The 24,870-nt window shown below is 41.7% G+C and overlaps 1 protein-coding gene across 7 annotated transcripts in view; it reads left to right on the top strand.

Annotated features, from left to right (window-relative positions):
• The window catches only part of MPPED2 (metallophosphoesterase domain containing 2), a 168,090-nt gene that overhangs the window by 70,670 nt on the left and 72,550 nt on the right, over positions 1-24,870 (top strand). For all 7 annotated transcript variants that reach the window (XM_069469760.1, XM_069469754.1, XM_069469761.1 and 4 more), the window contains one exon: positions 14,425-14,650. In XM_069469760.1, the coding sequence (XP_069325861.1) occupies positions 14,425-14,650 (226 nt within the window). The remainder of the gene's footprint in view (positions 1-14,424; positions 14,651-24,870) is intronic.

Genomic DNA, 24,870 nt, shown 5'->3' with positions numbered 1-24,870 from the left:
TTATCACTGGGTTTCATTAAAGGGGCCTCAGTGATAGTGTCAGAGACAGAAGAAAGTTTGGGAGAACAGTAGCTAGATCCAGAGAGGTCATTTCTATCATCTTAAATTACTCTCTGATTTAAGCTCACGGTTAAGGTGATTAAACAGATGCCTTCCATGACTCAAATTTAAAAAATGGCCTTAACCCATAACAATAGAGGTTATTTGAGCAGTTCTCAGTGTCCATGAGATAATGAAGACATGAGTGAGTGTATGCTCTCGGTGTTATTGGATGATATTTGCTGGTACTGGCAGATTGATTTTAGGATGCAGGATTCATGATTGTGGGCACAGTATTCAGAAAAGCCTCTCAGTTTCTCTGAAACTAAATTTTTTGGTCTGTAAAGAAAATCATTTAAATTATTTCTGACTCAAAAACTGACCCTGTAATCGTGTGATATGGCGGCGGAGGAGAGGGGGTTGGTCTCCAAAATCAGAAGTTCTGTGTTGTAACTAAGTCACTGGGTGATCTTGGAGGAGTCATGTAGCCTTGCTAGATCTCAGTTTCCCATTTCATAGAAGAAATGATTGTGATCTCTGAGGACTCTGCTAAGTTGGAATTTCAATCAGCCTGAAATTAGAGGATAAGGGGTCAGGAGCACCCTGCTGTCCCTTGCTTTTCTGTTGGAAGCCAAAGGGTAGAGCTGGCCCTGCACATAAATTAGCATGGATTCTTTCATTTGACCCAGTGACTTGGGGGCCTGAGAAGATGCACGCACAAGTCCTCTTCTGGCCTGGGCAGTAGGCTCATTTATAAAGAGTGGCCTCTGCAAAGCCAGCTGTCAAAACAGCAGTGATTTGCCTGCGAGGCCTATGGGTGGAAACTTTCAGATGAAGGGATACAGTGAAGAAGAAATACAAGCACCTTCCTCAAATAATGAATGGCTATTCCATTAACTCCATCTATTGATTATCTCCTCTGAGCTACAAAATCCTGGGAATAAAGGCTGGAAAAATCTTTAAGTGGGTAATGCTAACCATGCAGCAGTAATTCCCTTGTCTTTTGAAATTGCAACACGTTATTTGTGTGGCATGCACAGTTCATTCATTTGTTTATTCATCCACTTATTTGTTCACTCACTCAGCAAAATTGAGTCCTTACTATGTGCAGGCTGATTTCTTTGTCCCCTTTTGCCTTCCCCAATAAAAAAGTCCCCTGATAACAGGTTTTGAAAATCAGATTTAGTTCCTCATTAGCAAATGAACAGTATACTTTGTGTTGTATTAAATATATAATTAGTGTCATGCTAGAATAAAATAGAAATAGGATTTGTAACACCATCTTCAATCCAAAATTAAGGTGCTAACTACTCATAGCCACATGGCTCTCAGCCAGGGTGGAATCAGTTCTTCATTCATTCATTCCTTTGATAAATAATTATTGAAGCCTGCTGGGAATGCAGAGGTGAATAGGATATACTCAGAACACTCCTGAGGTCCATAGTCAAGTGGGAGGCAGAGAGCTCTGTAGACAAATTCTCATCCTATGAAGTGTAAGCACTTGGCAACCTCAGAGCTCAAGATACGAGTGGAGGAGTGGCTGGCAGGGCCGGATCGCAGAGAGTTCTACACACCACACCAGGGAGTTTTGCCTTTTTTTTGCATGGAATAATAGAGGGTCTGGGAGGATGTTACAGTTTGTGAGTGTTTAAGTGTGTGGAGAGAGTATTTATGATCAGATTTGTATTTTGATAAGATCACCCCAGCTTTAGGGTAGGAGGGATTAAGCCAAGGCTGCTTTCTAGAAAGGTGTGTTATTTTGCGAGGGCTGTCCTAACACAGTGCCATAGACTGGGTGGTTTAAACAATAGACGTTTATTTTCTCATAGTTCTGGAGGCTGGAAGTTGGAGATCAAGGCATCAGCAGGCTTGGTTTCTCCGCAGGCGTCTCGCTTGCAGATGGCTGTCTTCTCGCTGTGTCCTCACACGGCCCCTCCTCTGTGTGTGTGCATCCCTGGTGTCCCCGCATCCGAATTTCTTCTAATAAGGACACCAGAGTCAGATTGTGTTGGGGCCCACCCTAATGGCCTCATTTTAACTTAATCACCTGTATTAAGGCCCTGTCTCCAAATATAGTCACATTCTGAAGTACAAGGGGTAAAGACTTCAGCATGTGAATTTGGGTGGGGGGTGCACACTTCAGCCCACGACAGAAGCAGAGGAAAAGGCAAGGGAAACCGGCGCCTTGTCAGAGTGTATGGATGTGAACGATAAGGGAGAGAAATGTACATATATTTTAATGTGCAATTTAAGGCTAAGGTATTATATATTCATCTGACTTCAAATGTCCAGGAGCAAGGACTCTCACAGAGCAAAGACCACCTCTGCTCTTTTTTTCCCCCTTTTACTGTCTTGCTTGGGAACAATGTTCAGCAGACAGGGTGTGCTCTCCCACTATGCTCTGATTACCTGGATTCCTTAAAAATATTTAATTGAATTATTTCAAGGCCAGCTTTACAGAACACCTTATGCCTTGAGTATAACTACTTATGAGAAAACATGGATTTAGGAAGAAAAAGTGTAAATTTATCTGTTGGGCTTGCAGCTTTAAGATGCTAGGGGCTAGATCTCCGGACACTAGAAAACCATATGGAAAGGATGAAATTGTAGAAGGTGAAATAGACTTCCAACTCTGCTTCCTGGGACCTTAGGCCCCAAGGGCTACGATAGACGTTCCAGAAATCCTTCCCTCCTGAAGAATTATGCTGCATACTTTGTGCTGCTTCGTACCAGAGGGAAGGCTGGTGGCATAAGGCCGCAGAGCTATTCCCAAAGAAAGGAATGGGAGGCTGTTGGAACTTGAACCTTATCTGAAGGAGATTCCATGATTTCATCCCCGCTCCCCAACTCCTAGGAAGTCTTCTTAGTAGCTCTGATTAAGTGGAGCTCTTAGTAGTTGTAAATGTTGCTTGTTGAGGGCTGGGGCAAGGAAGACGACAAAGGGAGAGGAAATGAATATGGTCTCCATTCCCTGTCTTACCGCTGTCACTATTGATCAAAATAACCTTCTCTGGGAGGTTTCTTTGTAAATTTTATCCCTGAAATGCTTCATTAAAATTTTGAGTCATAAAATGGGAAAAGTCAATTTTATCGGAACCTAAATTTTACTCGATGCAGCTTCCTATCCAGAGCGCGTATTATTAAAATTGACATAGGATGTGTGTGCAAGGTAATATCCCCTTTCATAGGCACTTCTCTAAATTTCTAGATATTTTGTAGCGTGGATTAGATTATACAGTGAGTGGGGACTCTGAAAAGAAAATAGAATTGTGTATTGATGCCTTCAGAAATATTATTTGATGGCAATAAAATATTCCCCGAAATTCCCTTCAGAGGGGAGAAAATGGAGTTTGTTTGCAGTAATTGCATTTTCTAGCATTTGCTCTCACACTTTCCAATATAAGCCAATTGGAACCTGTGATTTGGTTTTGCTTATTGGCAAAAGTACCATGTAAATTGATCTGTGATGCATTTAAAGAAGATGCTTTGAAAGTTTGGAAATTGAGATGGCTTTTTCTTATTAGATTTCGAGAGTATTAGGGTTCATTTCTATATTTTAGTCTAATGTAATATTAGCCAAATATGTTCTTTTTCAATTTAGTTTTAATCAAGTTCTAGAAGACCATTTTCATCTAGCCCCAGTGGCGCTGTTAAGGCAGAGATTTTATTTCCACTGTCAACCCTCCAGTCTGGCTTCTGCAGCCCTGCCCCGCAGAATCACTGCACGCTGAAATTCTGCATCATCTGCCCAAATGTTATTTCAGCATGCAAAAATGACAGTAGTTATTACAAAAAGATTTTTTATTCCTATTTGCTGGGTTAAGGAGGGGGGATTCTAAAAAGCTTCTAAAATTGTTATTTATTAAAAAAAGATACGGGCTTTATGTCTCATGTCATTTTTTATTCAATTTGATCTTCACCATACTTAGTGGTTTAAAATGCAAACACATAGGATTTGCATTTGTTCCTCTAATTATTCAGTAGAATAATTGCCACTTATTTTATAATTGTTGCTAGAAGGAACACCTTTTTGTCAGTTGATTTTCAAAGGCTTTGTTGGGGGAAAAGAAACCAACATATTTAATACCGTTCTTCAGCTCACCATAGACTTTGGGTGTCAACACTACTAGTTTATTAAAGATATTTATTAAATATTCTTTAATGGGGTTAGGAAGTAGGAGATGGGCCCCTTATCCTGAATGAAGTTACAATGCAAAACAGAAGACAGCATAGAAATAACAATAATCATCCTCATTTTTTATGTGTCAGGTATTGCATTGAAGTCCTTTCCTGTTCTCACTTAATCTTTATATCCACTTAGTAAAGTATGTTGTACAATTCTTCATCTTTTTTTCTGATGAGTAATATGATGCTTAAATAGCATGTTTTGAATTTGAGTTTCACAGGTAATTAGTGACCGAGCCAGGAACTTGATCCCAAATCTGTCTGCTCCAAAACTCAGTCTCTTTCCTTAGTGCCAATGTTCCTTCTTCCTATAAGTTCAAGTGATATAATCATGCACACAGCAGATCAAGATGAGATTTGACAATGTCTTTACCAATTTCTCTTGTGACTATGCAATGGAACCCTGATTTGAATCCAGTTTTCTGAAGCTCGAGGAAGTAGATTGAATGGTCTTTACTGGGTAGTCTGATTGTTCAAATCAAATTTGTTACTTGTCATATAAATCTTTCCCCACAAGCCAAGGCCCTCATGTAATTTTTGTTGTCTAGTCAGGTGCTAATACTCAAGTATACTTGGAGTTGAGCTTCAGTAGACAGTTACCACCAGAGCTTCACCTTTAGAACACGCTACGTTGGTCTGGGTGGCAACTTAGAGATACTCATTTGAGAAACAAGGAGGATGTTGTCGTTCATTTTTACTACTTTGTGGTTGTCTTAAAAAAATAAACATATGAAGGTGAATGAGTGTATGCGCATGTGTGTGTGTATGTGTATGTGTTTAAACCACAGAAAGTTATATTGGAATAAGGTTGCGGTTGAGACAGGAATGCTTACAAACAAGGAGCTGCTAGACAGCAATGGAATCTCTGGGCTGTTTCCATGGTTCCGAAAAATGATGGGTACTAATGGTCCGCTCCCTCGCGGTTTGCACTTAGTTCTGTTACCTACCATCAGTGCAATGTGCTGGTGACCACTCAGGTCCAGAGGGAGTCTGCTTTCCTGGGGGGAAAAGGGAGTGGACTTTTGTCTCCTTTGTGTGGACTTTCATCTCCTGGTGCCTTGGGATTCTTTTTAAGGAGGAGGCTGAAGAAGAGGAGGGAGCATTTCAGCTGTGGCTTCTTACATTAGCCCTAATTCCTGCAGCAGACCACCGGGCTTTCACTCAGCATTCCTTGCATTCTCCTGGGTTTCTGGCTTAGCCTTGACATTATTGTAATATAGTTTTCTGTGTTTAATATTTCTTAGACTTGGTTTCCCATTGCAAGCATGGAAGAAACCCTAATGCATGAGTTTCAGAGGAGAAGGTAGCAGTCTGAACCTGCTGTGTGGCTCCATCAGCAAGTGTGAGTATTAACGTTAGAGCTGTCAGGACTTGTGAAAATTAATGGAGCCTGACGGGGGACAGACTGAGGTCAGAGACGGAGCTTGCCCTGACTGAATGTTTCTGGTGGTTTTGCAGCTGAGGCAAGTGAGTGCAAACCATGGAGCCAAGAGGGATTTCTGGAGGTCCATTCATTCATGTAACGAGTAGGTGGTGGGTCTTAAGTGGCCAGCATTTTTCTAGGTGTTAGGGGTACAACAGTGAAAGGTGGGCTCTGCCTCCTCCTAGCTGGCAGAGCCCTCCCTGCTGGGCTCAGCCCTTCTCTGCTGTCAGTGCCCAGTAATCTCCAAGGAAGGGATTTAGAGGAAATGTCTCCTCAGCCCACTCCTGAGCCTCATAGTTCTTCCATGCTCCAAACCATTGGTGTTATCTATATTTTTTTCTTCCATTCTCCTGCAGAATTTTCTGCATGGCCAATTTTCAAGCAAAGGTTATTCCTCAGTGTAATAGAGAGTCTTCATGAGTTTGAACATTTTCCCTGTTCCTGCTGGAGTCACAATATTAAAAATACAATAGTAATTTTAAATAGGAACAATTTCCTTCCTCTGTGTACCTTGAGGGGTATAACAAGGCTTCTTTATATCAGTAGCATTAGGGAACAGTGTTTTAAAACAGGCCCCTGGCACTGCCCCATTGCAGGCTAAAGGTTTCAGAAATGTGATTAAATTCTAATATATCTCTTTTGTTTAGAAACAGTCCCGTGATAATAGCTCTGACTATATATCTGTTTGATTCTTTTTAATCCCAGAAAGTTAGTTTTTTTTTTTTCCCCCCAGCACATTGGCAAGGGAGGGTGAGCCTGAAGTCTCTGCCTTGTGAGTTTGCTTTTCCTGGGCACCTGGGAGCCATAGCAAGTTCTTCTGTCCTGTCATCTATCATTTTTCTTGCTGCTGCTGCATAAGCTTTATTTACTGTGTTATGCCACAGACATTTTTGATCTCCTCATGTATTTTCAAAATCTATAATTTAGGAGAATGGAGGTGCGAGAGCATAGGGATTGAAGATCTTAAAATTTGTCAACTATATAGAACCCAGGAAACCTAACAAGCCATGTTTGCCTTTGGATGCTGCCTTTCACCAAGAGCTATTCCTGTGTGCTGGGATTCCCCCTTGGTTTTAGAAGAATAGGAGCCAGCAAGCCATTAGCCTTCCTTGCCAGATCCCTGATAAAACAGGGGGTGTAGGGAAGGCAGTATTTGGTGGCAGCGACACCCTGATGGCCATTTCCCATACTTCCCATTCATGAAGGATGACGAGTATGGGGCAAGAGCCGTGTTCTAGCAGGTTCCCAGGAAAAGTGAGTATTCTAGAATTGCCCTTGGTTTTTAGTGTGACCTAAACTTGAGTTTTATAAAGTAATACAGTCTATGATGAGCTGTAGCGGGAAAATAGATTGCAGTTGTACAATATTTAATTTTTAGGGACATTAACTTTTATTGGGGGAGAGGGATAAGCTAGTGAGAGAATCACCTTTGACCAGAGAAGTGCTTATAGATGTTTAATTAATTAGCTAATTTTTAGAGATGGGGTCTTGTTCTGTTGCTCAGGATGGAGTACAGTGCCATGATCACAGCTCACTGCAGCCTCGAACTCCTAGGCTGAAGCTATGCTCCTGTCTCAGCCTCCCGAGTAGCTGGGGCTATAGGTGCACACCACCATGCCCCGCTAATTTTTAAGTATTTTCTAGACATGGGGTCTCACTATGTGGCCCAAGCAGGTCTAGAACTCCAAGCCTCAAGCCATCCTTCTGCCTCAGTTTCCCAAAGTGCTGGGATTGCAGGCATAAGCCACCACACCCAGCTTTATGTTTATTTTAAAATGGTGATGCACAGGTGCCCTAGTCCTCACTCTTCTCTATTATCTTCCACCTAGTTCAATTCAATTCACATTGCTCTTTCACCTCTCTAGTCCCTGTAGGTGTTTGGGTTTATTACCTCAGACTTTAATTCTCCTATCAAAGTTTCATCCTAGTTCTCATAATATAACAAACAAGTTTGAAATCCTGGGACTTCATATAAAATTGGCCCTCCCTTCCTTGAGTAAACTCCCAAATTCTCCTGCGTGCTAGTAGGTGAGAAATTATACCAACAGCTGCAGTGTGGTATTTCGGGAAGCTGTCCTGAAATACTTCGGGAGAAGTCCATGGCATATCCAGAGAAGCATCTAGAATGGAGAGTTCTGTTTCACAGTACAAACAAAAAGGGCCTAACTGCCTAGAAGTAGAGAAAAGATCACCATAGATGGGGCACAGCCCGAGGAGGACTCACATAAGAGGTAGGCTTTGACCCCAGCTTTACCAGGCTCTTCCAAATTTGAATCATCTGAAAGACTACTGGCCTGGGAGGCAAAAGAACTGAAGTCTGGTCTCCCTTGTGCCGCCACCTTGGCCTGTGACTGTGCTTAGCAAGTGGCAGCCCCTCTCTGGCACTCAGTGTTTTCATCAATAAAACGGAGTTGGATGAATCAGTGTTGTTTTTTTTTTTTTTTTTAATATTTTTAAGCTAGGAATAACTTTCTTCAGATGAAATCTTTCTTCCAATTGTAAAATCAAGGAAAGCAGAGCTGCTCTGGTGAACATTGAAGCAGGTCCCTCCTGCGGCTCTTGTCTTTTTCCTCACAATCCGATCTGGTGGTTTGAGCATAGCGTCAAACCACCAGATCGGATTGTCCCAGAGGACCCTCCGGGGTTCGTATGCTGTGTGTGATTCATGGCACCAATATAGGTGACACATTGAATGGCCAGAGTTTTCTAAGGAAGGGCGGCTGACCTTGACACAAATCGCTGTGTGTTTGCTCTAAAGCTGTTATAGATTTACAGCAGACGTGTGTATTGCTGAAGATTTTAAACCTTTCTAGATACTCTATTCCTTGCTGCATGCTCATAAAAGAATACCTCCCCCCATCTTCTGATTCTAAGAAAAAATTGAAGATATTCCAGATGAGTAATCACTCTAAAGAGAAACAGAGTCTGGTATCTATGACAGGTTATACTATTCGTTTGTCAATGAGAGGCCAGTCCTGGCATATCTTTGGGAATTCAGTAATTATTGGAAGAGATGGGTATCTGAACAAGAAGAGAAGGGAAGAAGTGGCCTGTTCAGGGCACACATTGTGCAAGGTTAGTATCATCTCGCCAGAGGTGCTGTGTTTGCGCTGTGAGGTTGGAGGCCTCATAGGCCCACTGAACTTCACCTCTACTGTAGATCCAGATGCCTCTTTGGCCCTAATAATACTTTTGTTAGCTTGAAGGACATGTTGGACCATGCCATTTCCTGCCCAGGGGAAAATCAAGGTTTTCTTTTCCAGCTTCAGATGTTTTCCTTTGAGAGTAGTGACATTGTACCTGGCACCAGGGAGTGATCCAATTTATGAATAAATCTAAGGATTTCCTAGATGGCAGTCGGGAAGGTTAATCATCACAAAAATAATAACACTAACAACACAGCTAATGTCTATTGAATGATTATAAAGCATTAGAAACTGTACACTTTCTTTATATGCAGGATCTTGTTTAATCCTCACCAAACTTCAGAGGTAGAACTATTATTTTACCTTGTTTATATTATCGTTGAGAAAACTGTAGTTCAAAAAGAGTTAGTTGGAGGTTAGTTGGCTAGATCAGATGTCTCAGAGAAAGAACAGGACACTTCATGCGGGCTTAAACTTGGAAGAAAACGTGACACTTTCTTGAGTGTTGTCATAGCCCAAGATGTCATCACCTCACCTCAGCTCCTGGAATTCTAGGGAAGCCCCTAGCAAATCTTGTGGAGGTTCATTCATTCCTTCCCTTATTCAGCAAGTATTAATTGTGTAACTGCCATTTGGAAGATACTGAACTAGGTACTTTGGGTGAAACCAGGAACCATAAGCCATGATCCATGCCTTCAAGTCCAGGGGGAGACAGGTCACAAGCAAAAAGCAAAACTGAAAAATGGAGTAATAATAGTTCACATGCACCAATTGTTTCCCCGTATACCATGCATATCCTTTGGAAGCTTTCTCTCATTTTATCTTTCTCCTTATCTATTCGCAAGGTCATGTGGCTAACAAGTGGCAAAGACTGCAAAGTCTCTGCTCTTAACCCTATGCTGCCTCCACAGTTTAAATTGTAATAGTTTTAAAATTGAATCATGAAGAATAGAAGTGTGAGAAGTACAGTAGGCAAGTGGTTCAACACTATCTGTAGAAGTGAAGGTGAAGGAGAGTGTAACAGAGTCAGCTGCGAATGAGAGGGGATGCAAAGACGCAGAGAAAGCAGAGGCAGGGAAATACCAGTCGGCCATCAGGAGATGGACACTTGTAGGCAGCGGCCCCCAGCCTTTTTGGCACCAGGGACTGGTTTCATGGAAGACAGTTTTTCCACAGACAGGGGTTGGGTGGCGGAGCTCTGCTGCCCTGTGTGGGGACCGCAGCTTTCAGGGACAGTGATGTCACTGTGATGTGATCAACAGAGGTGAGAATTGAGAACAAACCTTGGCCTTGGCCACTAGGAGGTCATTAGCCACATTCCAGGGAAGCTTTTGGAAGAGAATAGAAGCAGAAGCCAGATTGCACTGGATACATTTTGATACATTTTGTCCGGAAGTTGTTAAATCTAATAATACAGTGGCAAAACAAATGTGCTAAGTGGGCCAGGTAGGAGGAGGCATCAGACTGGGGAGGTGTGTTGGCAGACTGGAGGTCGAGGTTGCCTTATCTTTTGATTTTCCACCAGAAGCTGTAAGTGTAGACATTTTTGTGTGATATCCCCTGAGTTCTAAATGGTAGTTCGATTTTTTTAAAAAACAAAACTTAGTTAAGGGTGAACCATAACACACCTGTGGGCTGAATTTGGTCTACCAGCTGCGAGCTTCTGGAATCCTCCTTCCAGAAGTTTCGAAGTAAAATGAGGAAGCATCCTAAAGGAGGAGCAAGGTCAAGGAATGTTTAAGATCACGTATGAGGCACATGAGTGTGTGTGTGTGTGTGTGTGTGTGTGTGAAGAGTTGCTTGTTTTTGTTTTCTTGGGCTGAGTAAACATAAACTCACTAAGGGGGAGGATTCAATATATATGTAAAAGGGCCCAAAATATCAAACAGTAGAGATACCTGGTAATAGAAGGTGCTTGTGGGAGTAGGAGGAATGAGAGTACGAGGCCAGTTACAGTTTGTGTGGTCTCGAATCAGAAAATTCAAAATCCAAAATGCTCCAAAATCCAAAACATTCTGAACACTGACATATGACACTCAAAGGAAATGCTCACTGGAGCATTTCAGATATTGGCTTTTTGGATTAGGAATGTTAAACCAGTATGATGCAAATATTCTAAAATCTGAGAAAAAAAAATGCAAAATCTGAAACACCTCTGGTCCCAAGCATTTTGGATAAGGGATGCTCAACCTGTATTAGAAAGATGAAAAGATGCAAACAGATGGAGGGATTGGAAAGTGAAAAGAAAGAAGTGAAGAGATTTTTCTCTCCCTGTTTATCCAGGTGGTTAGAAGACATATTGCATGTCCAGTTAGCGGGGAAGATGGAGGCTGGGAGCTAGAGAGAAACCGGAAAAAAAATAGGGGGATGGCTGCTTTGGGTGGCAAGACTGGGGGGCAGTTAGAACTGATGACTAGCAGCGAGGAGCCAGTTGCCTTTCATTGCATGTGTATCTATCTATGTGACACCACTAAGCACAGAAGATACAGAATAGTATAAGACTCAGATACTGACTCTCAGAGCTCATGGTCTTGCTCACAGTCTGCAGCTCTAACCTTAGCTGATAGGCAAGTTTCCCTCATTTCATCTGATTACTTGATACCATCATCACTGTACTGTACCTGTGAATTACCTCTATTGCTCAATCGTTTTCTTTAAATCACCTTTCGTTTTATATATATATCAAATAGAAAAAGGAAGCTATGTATCATTACTTACACTGTTATACTAATATTTGTCCAAATATGCATTTTCAAAATATACAGAATTATTTGACATTTTTGTCAAAGGTTCCTCTCCATTTCACCTAAAATAATCTTGTATATCATTAGTAGAACCTATAGCATGTCTCGGGAAAGTTGAAACAGGTTTGTTGGTACAGTTCTTTAGGTCATTCCGAGCAAGGATTTTTTTCCGTGTTAGAGTAACTATATAGGGCCTTGGTCTTTTATCCAAGCGGGTCAGCTTAGAAGGCCTGATCTGAATAAAATGGATAAAGGCAGGCACCTCTTTGTCTGACAATTTTAAAGTGATGCTATTTGAATACTAAGAAGTTTGAAGCCTGACTGCAGAGCCTTCCAAATTAATCTAGTCTGGAAAAAAAATGAAAATGCCATCAAGTAACAGGAGATTTGTCAGCTGCCCTGCTTACACTTTTCATATAAAACATAAAGGTTGGCAGATTATAGATGAAAGGTCAGTGCAGCAAAAAAGAAAATATGTCAGACAATCTCATAACATAGGTAACAGAGGATGGAAGTTGGAAACTACTATTGGATTCTCAGAAAGAGATGAGTTTGTTGGCGGTGTGTAAATACCATCACTGTTTCCACGGCTTTTCATTTTGGTGGCCACTTTTTTATGCCGAGTTTCCAAAAATTTGATTTAAAAGACACCAAAGATGCCTGTCTTCCTGAGAAAGATTTACTCTGCAGCAGTTTTACTTTAAAAAAAAAATGATCTGAAGGGGGAAAGTGGACTTCCCTTGCCCTGGTGGCTGGTCTCACCTGTGTCATCCCTGAACCCAAAGCTCTAACATGAGGACACGTTGAGAAGCCAAGCCTTCCTGCAAGAGCAGTGGTGCATAATGCAGGCTTACAGTGAGTCCCTCATCATGAATGATTAAAAGGGAACTGGGCAGCCACAGCGTGATTTGTACAGGTAGAATCTTTTACTCAAAGATTCATGCAGGTGGGACCTGCCTTGGAACAGATTACTGTCCAGGAAAACGTTTTAGCTGCCTTTAGGAGGACGGGTAAATCTGGGGGTGCAGTATCAAGCCAATGGAGTCACAGAGCAATGGTTATTAGAGTTGAGGGGCCTCTCACAATTTTCCAGCGTGTGCAGTACTGGGAATTTGTGGCCCTGTTGATACATCTTTCATCTGCACTTTAAGTGCAGGAATTGTGCAAAATATCACCATACTCTCTAAGTAACTTGCTGCATACATCATACTCCTAATTAGCAAACTCACCACACAAGCATGCATTTTAGGGAGGCTTCCTGTTTTTTGTGAGCTCTTCAGCACAGCCTTGCAAATAACCGAGGCCAAAAGCATGTCACACAGCACTGTGGGCTAGCAGTCAAAGATAGCCATTGACATTTAACCTCAACGTTTCTGGTTCTTCTCTCTGCAGTGTTATTTTCTATTAGACTGCTTTTCTCTCTCTCTTATGCGTCTCCATTAATGCACATGCTATATATGCCATTTGTTACTGTTAGAAACCTAAAAATTAATAGCTAAAGAAAAATCAGTAACATTATAAAACATAATCTATCAGTCTTAAAAACCACTTCAATATGAGCAGATATGTTTGCAGTGTGCTGCTGAGATTGTGTGGTCCACATAGTGGAATCTTTACAGTTTGCATTGCTGAAATCCAAGTGGACAGATGACAGAACTTGCTCCCTCCCTTCCCCTCCCGCCCCCGAAAAAATTCTCTTCCCCACTAAGCTTCCTAAATTAAATCATTGAGACTCTGGCTTGCTTTTAAGGACCAATTCTTACAACAAGTATATCCAATTTCCTGCTAGTGGTAACTTTAATTCTTCCTGGAATAGAAGGAAACATTAATTTTGCATTGGACCCAGGAGTCTCGGGAAGCTGGAATTATAGGTGCCATTGTCCCACCTGTTTGTCCTTTAAAATAACATAAAATAAAATAAAATGAGCAGCAGCACAACAGTGAGGCCTGAGAAATGGATAGTGAGAGTATAGAAAAAAGGGCATTAATTTCAGGATGGGGACAGCTGCCCAGCACTATCTCCCTTTGGATTTTGGTTCTTATAGCATCACGGTGAGTTATTAATATGTATGATCTGCACTTTATTCAAACATTATAAATCTATGCAGAAGTCTGGTGTTTGGGTTTTCCTTTATAGCTTTCATTCTTCTTCCCAGAATTATCTCATTTTGATCGGGAAACTTTTGCATAAAAAGCACACACTGAGAACTCACATTTCCATACCATAAATATTAAAAGGAGGTTAAGCTTTACAGTATCTTCTCCCATCCCAATGGGAGGAAAGTTAGCCGTCTGATCAGGGGGCCCTTAATAATGTTCTTTTTATTCACAAACCAAACGGTAAACTTAAAATTAGACTTGCAATATGAAATTGTACTATGTGTTGTTGTTTTTTTCATTTATATAAATTGTGGAATGCTGGGTTGTGCCATGTCTTTAATATGAAGGATATACTTAAAAAATCTATCAGTTATCTGAGTTGTTAAGAATAGTTGGTTTATTTTTTGGGGACCAAACCAAGTCCAGACCTTTTCTTAAGGATCGTGATCAAAGTGATTTTCTTACTGGATGATTATAAAGTGTGGATTCACTACCGTGTGGAATCATCACTGAATTTGTAGCATACAGAAGAGGGAAATGGAGCTAGAAAATGTCATGTCTTCTTAGTAGCACTTTAGCTTCTTAGCAGATATTCTATCTCCTGTTTAATTGTCATTTTTGTTAACATAAAGGAGTAGTCATAAATTTTGGTTCACATGGAAATGTAAAGGAATGTGTGAGCTATTTCATTTGGGTGAGCTGTCTGCTAATCACGCAGTCTCAGCTGTTGTACTTTGTGATGGGAAATGAACGTGCTAATTGGTGCTTTTTTTTTTTCTTATTTCAGGAAACCTGCCATATGAATATAAAATAGTGATTGCTGGGAATCATGAACTGACATTTGATAAGGAATTCATGGCAGACCTTGTTAAACAGGACTACTACCGTTTCCCCTCTGTGTCCAAATTGAAACCAGAGGACTTTGACAATGTTCAGTCCCTCCTGACAAACAGTATTTACTTACAAGATTCAGAGGTAACAGTGAAGGGATTCAGGATATACGGTGCACCTTGGTAAGTGATAATTCAAACAGTTTTCCTGACCGTTTTTTAGCTCGGTACCAAGAAAGCATGGCTTAGACTTAGATGTTTTAAATGAGAATGATTAGGAGGGAAGGAAACCTTATTGCTGTAATTTCACCAAAACACATGCTCTGGTCTGCTGCAAAATGCAGCACTTGTTGTTTTCATTGTAATAGAGATTCCTTTAGGCAGATCAATGAGCACAGGGCTTTGGCTGATACGTCCAGTTGTCCCTCAATATCTGTAAGGTGCTGGTTCCAGGACCTCCCTCAGATACCAGACTCTGAAGATGCTCAAATCCCTGATGGGAAATGGAGTATTATTTGCATATAACCTACACACATCCTCCCATCTACTCTAAATCATCTCTAGAGCACTTGTAATACCTAACATAATGTAAACGCTACATAAATAGTTGGTACGCTGTATTGTATTGTTTAGGGAATGACAAGAAAAAAAATCTGTACATGTACAATACAGATGGACTTTTTTCCTTAATATTTCCTATCTGTGGTTGGTCGAATCCATGGATGGGAACTCATGAATACGGAGGGCCATCTGTGTATGCTTATATGATTGGGGCTACGTGTGTGTCTGTGTCACACAGAAGGGTATGAGAGAAGGTCACCATGTTACCCTTCACAGAGATTCAGCTACTCTGAACATTCTGTCAGCCTTGGGTAACTCATTTTCGTCTCATTTTGTCCTGGAAGCAGCCATAAACTATCTTGCTTAGATTAGGGTTTCTCAAATCTCTCTACACATCAGAATGAAGAGCTCTGTAGAAATGCAGACTATGTCTGTATTTCTGTCCCCAGAGACCCTGACTCTCCTTCCCGAGGTGAAGCCCAGCAATCTGTATTTCTTCAAAGCTTCCCCAGATGGGGCTGACGCACAGACAATTTGGAAGTTACCGGTTGAGAGCTCTTGCTACTAGAATTCTCAGAACTAAGCTCTAGAAAACTGGAAGCAGGCACATATCCTTTGGGACCAGACAGGAAGCATTTTGATCTTGACTCTATCTGTTGTCAGTTGTCAGGTTTTAAAGAGGTTACTTCACAGCCTCTGAGCTTCTGTTTTTGCATCTTTAAGATGGTGAAATAATACCTACTTTAGAGGGTTATTATATGGATTAAATAGGTGACGTTGGCAATGGACTTAGAGCGTCTGGTGGTTTGCTTAGGATCATAATTATCATTTTTCTGGCCTTGGCTCTGCCACTGAGTATTTGAAATTGGGCAAGCCACTTAGCTCCTAGAGCTACTTTTTTCTTCTTTAAAATGGGAGTGTTAGACCAGATCAGCAATATCAGAGGATTCTAGGATTTTGTTTTTTTGAGGGCTCTGTGTGGGAGAAGAACTAACCTTTACTCACCCAACCCAGAAAAGTACACCAGTTCTTCCCTCGGAGTTGTGGATAAAGCAGAGAAAAGACAAGCAGAGTGAGTTCAGATTGACCACTTGACTCAACTGTTTGGTTCGTCCTCTGTAAAATAAAAAGTTGAGATAGTTTCTGTAATTGTTTTTTTCTAGCTTTACTGGTTGGTATCCAGAAGTACTGATGAGTGAGTACAGGAAGTACATTTCTGTTTAAAGTCAATCTGACAATGATTTTGAACTCTTACTTAAATACTTACTATATGCCAGGCACTGTTCTAAACCCTTTGTATCTATTATCTCATTTAATCCTCAAAATACCTTTAGGCACTGTAATGATTCTCATGTGGCAGATCAGGAAACGCAGGCACAGAAAGGTTGAGGAATTGCTCTAGAATCGCCACAGACAGTAAGAGGTCGTGTTCTGATTTGAAACCAGCAAGTGTGACTGCAGGGTGTGCACTACGATTGTGGGGTGCGGGGGTGGTGGTGATGATGTGGTCATTGGTGGTTATAATCTGCAGATCCAGTTTACACCCAGCTTTATTAGTGTGCATCAATTTACTTTTTTTATGTGTGAGAAGGTGGTAAAGGGCAAGAGAATAAACAGCAGAAATTAGTCCTGTCAAACTATAATCTAAAAACTGATCTCGGGGTAATGTAGGATGTTGATATTAGCATTTCTGGGTAAAGGGCAGGAGGGAGAGAGCATTTCCAGCTTCATAGTCCAGTTCTTAAGCACAATGCAATAGTTGAGAAATGACCTCTGGTTGGCAGAGAAGCTCGACATGCAAGTTAAGGTGGATTTTTTTTTTCAATAATTTAAAATCACTCTTGAAAAAATCTTCAGGAGGCACGGACGTGTAAGGCTATTCCTGAGCAAGCGAGACTTTTGCGATCCCTGGATTGATAGTTGCTGACATGCTGACAGCAACAGACTTTATCGGAGCTGATTCAGATCTGTTCGGGGTAGGGTTTGGCTAAACCAGATTACAGCTGTGATGAATGAGGGGAATGACTGTGGTCCCGAGGCAGATCTTGCAGCATCTCAAGAAATCAAACAAACAGAGCAATTCAAATACATGATATGATGGGTCATGATGTGGTTTTGGTGGTGGTGCAAATATCTGAACTGGACTAAAATTTAAAGTTTCTGAATTTTAATACTGGCCAAGGTGGTAAAGTGGACAAAATAGGCAGCATCATTTAGTTTTCTGATATGTTCTCCTGAAGTTGTGGTTCCCCAGAATGTTTGTTGGGATTTCTACAGAGCTTGAACTGTTTCCTGCTGAGCATCTTTTTACAATGACAGAGATCTTTAGGTGGGTTTTGCCCTATCTGTTGGAATTGTTGATGGTTTGTGTTTTGACTAAGAATACAAAGGTTGACAAAAAGAGTATTTCAATTTCATCATATATTTTTGGAGGCATCAGTAGTTTGGATCTCACTAGGAAGCTGTTTTGTTAAACTTAATGTTCCCAGGAGTACTGATAATCTGAACATTGATTTAGGAATGTCTGTATTAGCATTTCTGTGCGGGGAGGACAGTACTGGCTATCTCTACCACTTAGGCAGCCCTGGGACCATGGGCAGATTTCTTAACACCTACAAGCCTCTGTTGCCTCATCTCTGAAATGGGAAATAAAATCACATGCATGGTTGTTGCCTGACATGATTGTTATGAAGCTAGATTAATGCATCCACAGCACAATAGAACGTTTCCTAGTATAGGGTAAGCATTTGATAAGTGTTAGCTATTATACCAGTAGTGGGGTGTTGGTGTTTCTAATCTACTTTATGCCTTCATAAGGAAACTATGGTGCTAGAAGTCTCATGGGGTGGGTTCTAACTATAGTTCAGCTTCTGCTGATTGGATGGCACTAGGCAAGTCACTTCACTTCTCTATTTAGCTGTAAACAGGGGGAAGGAGGCCTGTCCTAGTCTCTCTCATACACCACCCACTTAAATAGTCACCAAAGTTAGAATCGGCAAAGAGAATATATATTCGTGGGGCATGCTTGATTATTTTAATCTCCTGAACAATTTTTAACCTCTTTTACCATTAAGAATTTGACTAGAAGCAAAGTGTGGGAGAATTCATACCATAGGTACCACTCTTCTCCCTTCAGAAGTTAGGTTTTTCCATCCCTGAGACCTACCCATAGGTGGATGCCTGCTTAATAACCCAACAGATCTTTCAACCCCAAAATGATGTAAACTGATTAAGTTCAATTTCCATGCTTTTCCAATGACTTTTCTGGAGGAAATGTTAAGTTCTGCATTACTGATGCTGCTAGCGGTTGTAATTTAAAAATAGAAATCAAAATAAGAACGCTGATACTAAGGATTTCCGTCCTGACATAGGTTTCTCAAAAGTAATTGCCATCACACCAGGAAAACAGCTATAACTCATGTATCTAAAAAAATATGGATTGTGACTTTAGCTACTGAAAAAGAATATTAGTTTGTATTCATTACATGTTTATAACTTGTAGCACAGCTGAAAGCTACCTCAAGACCAGGGAGAATTAAACGAGTGTTTTCTAAGTTACAGTTTAACAGGAATTTATATGTAAAAAATAACTTACAACCCACCAGAGCACTCATATGTGTTTGCAACTGGAATGTGCTGTAGTCCTTATTATATCCCCAAGGAAGAGGCTTTGAATGTGGTTTGATAGGTCTGGGAAAATTCAGTGGTCTAACTGAAAAAGTTGTAAGTGGGATTCCATGTCCGGGAAAGAGAGAGGCTCTCTTGGAAAGAGGGCAAAAGTTGATGAATTCTCTGGGGCATCTATGCCTCAGGAGGCCTTAAGGCAGTTTTTTCGGCTTCTGTATATAATTCTTCACCATCTCATTCTTCCAAGAATCTTGAAGAAAGGAGTCAGGCATCTTGTTTTTAATAGTTCAATCACAGATGTGACTCACTTTTCCTATTGGTTTCTTTTCTTCCTTTTTGGGGGCAGAAGAAGAGGGTCTGGTTTTGTCAGGCAGTTAGATCAGCCTCACACTTGGCTCTTCCAACAGGAAAGCCCATGGATTTCTTGTCTCCCTGGTGTGTTGATTCTCTGCCACCAAGATGGTTCCCAATTTCCTCTTTGTGACTCACTCTTAGTTCTATAATGTCTTTTCCAAATGCTGAGTATGGTTAGAAAGAGGAGACAAAATTCTAATCTGTCAAATAGTAGCCACTGTGGTAACTAATTGCTTGTCTGGCCAGGGTAGAGGGGAGGTGGAATTTTGAAATGATCTTGGTATTTTTGGTTACTGAATCCGCAGCCCGCATTTTAATGCAAGCGGGTTTCGGTAAACTCACTCATGGGACTTGGCAGTTAAAAATCAACTAGCGTCTTCTTTTTTCTGATTTCAGTTGCTCTTTTGATACTAAGATGCTGTGCAGGGGGAAAAAAAAAAAAGAAAATCCACATACTAATTGATTAGCAGCCAAGCTGCAAAAGTAAAAAGTCTGTATTGCACCAACTGGAGCAGAGCAGTTGCATTGTTCAGCGAAAGCCGGCACCTTGTTCTCCTCTTGAACAGAAATACAGAGCTGGTCTCCCGTGGCTTTTAATGAATATGAGTGGGGCTTTCCGATGTCCAGGAATTTGATCTCTAGACTGACCAAGGGGTCAGGAACAAAGAGCACATTTTTTCACGTTAGAGTGGACCCAGGTGTAATTTGTCAGATTTAGTAACTGTGGAGGAAGTGCCTTAACTTCTACAGCAGGAAAATTAGATGAGGCCTAGGCAGTGCCATTCTAAAATGGCTGACATAGGAAGAGAAAAGTCCGTGGGGTTGCACTTTCAAAGGAAGTGCGAGCAGGATTTGTTTCCCCCTCCTTTCTTTCCCTCATTTCCTACCATAGCCATGTTGAGTTCGTTCATTCACGGGGATGTAATTTTCTCAGCACTTTTCGAAGTGGGAGTGGAGTGTGGATTCCACTCTCTGCAGCATTTATGATTGTGTTTGGACACAGATAGCTGTAAGGTTGCTCGCGTTTCCTTGTTCTGATCACTGCAAGAGTACTTTATGTTTACCCTGTCAGGAAAGCTTCAGATGTTTTTATTTCCAATTATAAGTTTTGTAATGCATCATGTATTTTGCTGACAGTCTTCAAGTTCTTGAAACAGCGAACAAATTAACAGCAGATATTGAATGAGAGGCTTAGAAAAGCAATTGGCAACTCATATGACAGAATTCAGATACGGGGATGGGTGGAATGGGCTCATTTATTTTATTTTCACGGTCATACTTTGTAATTAACTTGGCCCCCCAAAAAGAAGCAGCAGCAGAAGAAAAGAAAGAAAGAAACAGCTCTGTGTTCAGCAGAAAAATCCTTTTGTGTTAAAGAATGAGACTATCCAGACAATATTGGTTCTGCACCACGTTTTCAGGGATTCCGGCTTTTATTCAGGAGGGTTCAGAAAGGTATTGGCACAGAAAAAGGTCTTGTGTGTGTGTGTTAAACAAATATGCACTCTGCTCTTACATGATTCTGTTTAAAGGCCCAGGCTAACATTTCATTTTTCTTGGCACAGGGCCCATAGACTCTCCCATTATGAAACCTATGGCTGTTCTGCCCTAGTCTAGAGTTACAGGGCTCTGTTTACATTTTTGTCTGTTTCAGAATGCAGCTGACTGCTCTTAAAGCTGCATGGGATGGGATCAGATTCAGTTCTGGTTTAGCAACTGCCCTGTTTATTTGAAAAAGAAGAAAGCAAAACTGATCACTTTGCTTCCTACCTCCCATTGATAGCCAAATCAGTAAATACCATTTCAAAAGCCAGTTTACATGCAGAGCTTGTTGGATCCAACTCACTCTCACCTTGCTGCCAGCTAGCTCAACCTTTAAACCTGCCCTGGTGTCTTTATCTGATGTGTTGGTGGTGGTTGTATGGGAGAATGTGGAGGTGGTTAAAAGAGTGTTGGTGTGCATTCAATTATGCTCCGTAGCAACGGTTGGCATCATTTAAATTTTTGCCTGCACATTCTGAGAGAGCATCCCAGTTAGCAAACAACAATAATAAATTTACATTTGCAGAGTGTGTTTCACTCAGAGAAATGTCATACGTATTATCTCATTTGGGCCTCACAACAATTCTTTAAAAGAAGCAGGGCATGTATTAATAATAATAATAGCCTATTATTATTATAATTATAAGTTATATTATTATAATTATTATTATATTACAAATGCTTATATATCAGATGTTGCCTTTTTATGACAGAGGAGACCAAAACAGAGAGAGAGTTTTTGACAGAGTAGGTGACTTGCCTACAGCCACAGAGTTAGTTTGGGAAGAGAAATAGGACTAGCATCCAGGGTTTCTTTGCTGAGTTCTTTAGACTACACCAGGATATCCTAGTAACTGCAGATGTCGGTCTACTCCTTGACCTGAGCAACTCAGGAAGTGGCCACTTCTCGTCTGTTTCCATCTAGTTGCAAAAAGGGTACAGAAATCCAAGCCAACACCCATCAGGGGCTCTCAGGATTAAGTGGTGAGGTGTGCTTAAAGGAGAGAATACGAGTGTTGAAGGGGCAGAAGAAAGGAATTATCCAGCATCTTTTGCATGGTGTGTTCCAGAGACTAGGGCTTAAAAAAAATCTACGTTTTAATGCGTTGTAAGACGTGGGTCAGCTCCTTCTGTTTCTTCTGCACCACAGAGACAACTTCACAGGCAACACACATCGGGGGCAAGTATTGGTTGCATGTGGCGTTTTCCCCCAGAGCACCAAGCAGCATCTGAGAGGACAGCAGCTCTGGGCATATGCACCAAGAAGGCAGTGCTGGCAGCGTGTCCCCGCTCAATCAGGCCTGCCGGGGGCCCAGCACTGTGCTCCGCAGAAGACCTGGGCCTTCACATTCGGACACGGCCGGGTGGCTGCTGGGTGTTCTTTCATTTTCTCCTGTTGCACTAACAGGCTCCTTCTTTTAACCCAAAGCTGCTGGTGGATAGAAAGAGATTATAAAGTGGCTATACACTCCAGAGGCAGGGACCTGGTAGCTTTGTTCTCTGCACATAGCACAGGCTCACTCAGTGCCTGGCACATAGTAGGTGCTCAGTCCATGCCTGCTGAATGAATGAATGAGGGCGGTAGTGGTAGAGCGATACCTCTGGCTGATGAACCGAAGGTTTACACAGATGAGACACCCAGTTGCAAAAGGAAAGAAAATATCTCCAGTACAAGATCAAGCATAGTCTTGAGTCTACAAAGTGGAGCACAGGAGATGATTGAGCAGAATGGAACCCAGCAAAGCCCTAAACAATGCCCATGCGTTTCAAGAGCATACCTAGATTCTTCCTGAAAATTCAGAAATATAGAGAGCCTAGTGTTTCTCCAGGTGAGCATGCTTTGATAAAAATGAGGGGTGGGAGAAGGACAAACCTGACTTCAGAGCAGTGAGAGTTTTCAAAGAAAGGCTCCACCAGTATTTTTAGGCCCTTTAATATCATTTCTTCACCTCGGATGCCTTATCCCCATTCCGTGAGCAGCTGTAGAAGCTGCTGTTAGATTGGGAGACTGTCTCTTCCAGGCTGCACAGCGGTCAGCATAAAGGGTGAGGTTGGTAGGAAGCTAGACGGATGAGCTCTCAGAACATCCTTGGTCAAATAGGTATAATGGTATTTCCGTGTTTCAACGATTGAATTCCCAGTGGTTGAATTCTTATATTAGGGTCATGTGGACTCTGTACCATTTATTTTCAAGCTATTTGACAAACAAGGGGTTCTTCTTTTGTGCTCTGAACTATACGTGTGGGTGAGTTTCTCCGGGTCTCGCCGGACGGTGACCCTGCTGGAGCCCCATGGGCAGTCTGAACCTGTACTCGCTGGTTCCAGTCATAGCTGCTGCTTCCTCTGCCTGAGGTGCTCTACTCCCCTGTGGCTCAGACGGGTTCTCGAGGTAGTCTAGGTCACTGCACTGCTTCCTGAACTCTCCTGACGACCTCTGACGAAGGTGCACGTGGACATGAGGTTGTCCCTTTCACTAGGCGCTCCTCTTTTGCCAGCGTGACATCTGCCGCGTTGCCGCAGGACCTCCCTCCACGCCTTCTGATGAGCCTGCGTGCTGCCAAAATTGTGTCACGATGGAGTCTTGGTAATCAAAGCCACGTTGTGCTCTGTGCCCGACCGAGGAGAAGCCCTCTGCCCTTCTAGGCTGCTCTGTGAGAGGGCTGTCAAGACTGATGTCACCCACCCTCTCACAGGTTCATCCTTAAGCCTGTGGGAGGCCTGGTGGGGGACTGGCTGAACCATGTGTGCTTAGGGACATCTCCCCGATGGAGAAGGCTTTATTGAACTGTTCCTCAGCAAATTCTTGCAGATTCCCTCTTCTCTTAAACCATCAGTTCCTCAAGCTAACAAACTTCTGGCAGGACCTGCCCAGCAGGAAGGCATGCCCTGAGAGCTTTGCTCCCTGCGTGGGATGTAGCTTAACCAGCTACAACCCTGTTCTGCCTACGGAAGGAGAGAGGCGGTGGCTTAGAGGTCTCCGGGCTTTGGCCTTAGAAGCAGGCTGTCCCCATCAGGCTTGAGTCTCAGTTTTATCATTTAGAACTTATGTACCTAATGAAGCATGTTATTCAATCTCTCTGAGCCACAGTTTCATCTGTCAAACGGGTACACAAATCATAATAACCACGATTTATTGAGCATCATTCACATATAGGTACCTTATGTAACATTGTTTTTAAGCCTCACAGCAACCCTGTAAAGGAGGCAACATTACCCCCATCTGTGAGATGAGAAAATGAAAGGTTATAGAAGTTAAATAACTCACCCAAGGACACTCATTTTGCAAAGAACTAGAAATCAGTCCCAAATCTATTTGGCTCCAAAGCCTTTATTTTTTTCACTACTCGTAGTATATTTTTCATAGGATTAAAATGAGATCGTCTATGTTAAGCTCCTGGCACTCAGTAAGTGCTCAATTATTTTCTTCCCTGCAAGGTAACAGTGGTTAGTTTTGTAATGGCTATTATGTTTTTGTTTTGTTTGCTTTCTGTTTGTTTTGTTCGTTCGTATGGTGGTACACCAGGGCAGAAGAGAAGCAGTTGGGGGGGCAGAAGTGAGGGAAATAAGAAACTTAGTCTAGGAAAACAGTTACCCTTGTTTGGGAGGGGGCGGGTATGGGAGAGAGACAGAGGAACAGAGAAAATTTTTAAAAGTGAATATTGATGGTGTGTTTGCACAACAAGTTGCCTATGATCTGGATAACTGGAAACCATTTAGGAAAGGAAACCCAGATCCTCCTCTATTTGGTCAAAAGGTATGAAAGAGTGAATAGATGTCTGTTAAATGAAGACATATGGGGCATTTTTAAGGTCACTTACATGGAGTATCATTGTCAATGTATGGATAATGCTTGGCAGTGGATTTTCACTCAGGAAAAATAAAGGTAATCTTGGATGATGACTATAAATTCAATGTGGAATGTTCCATGAGGGCTGCTCCAACACGAAGTTAGCGGTAAATTTGAAAGCCTCTGGGTTAGCAGAATGTGTCTGCCTTCTGCAAAGAGCAGAAAAGGTGAGCTGCAAATCTGCATTAATTTAGGAGAAGACATTAGAAAAGTGTTTTGCTCAAATATAAAAGATCATCTTGGTTAAAGTGTAAATATAGTTACTGTGACTAATAATGTCCAAGTATGAAATTTGTAGCAAAAGAATGAAATGAAAAGGCAATGAGAAGAAAAGCACCTGGTGTATAAGGGCAAATTAGAGGAAGTGGTTAAGACCTATCCTAAAAAAGATTCTTCCCGGGATAAAATTTCCCAAGACAGCATCCGAGGGTGCTGGTGATATTTATTGGTTAATTTAGATGCTTTCAGGCCT

This window comes from Eulemur rufifrons, chromosome 6, assembly GCF_041146395.1.
Source record: "Eulemur rufifrons isolate Redbay chromosome 6, OSU_ERuf_1, whole genome shotgun sequence".
In the NCBI taxonomy this organism is placed as follows: domain Eukaryota; kingdom Metazoa; phylum Chordata; class Mammalia; order Primates; family Lemuridae; genus Eulemur; species Eulemur rufifrons.
Note: the sequence above shows the minus strand (reverse complement) of the source record. Positions and strands in the feature narration are given on the sequence as shown.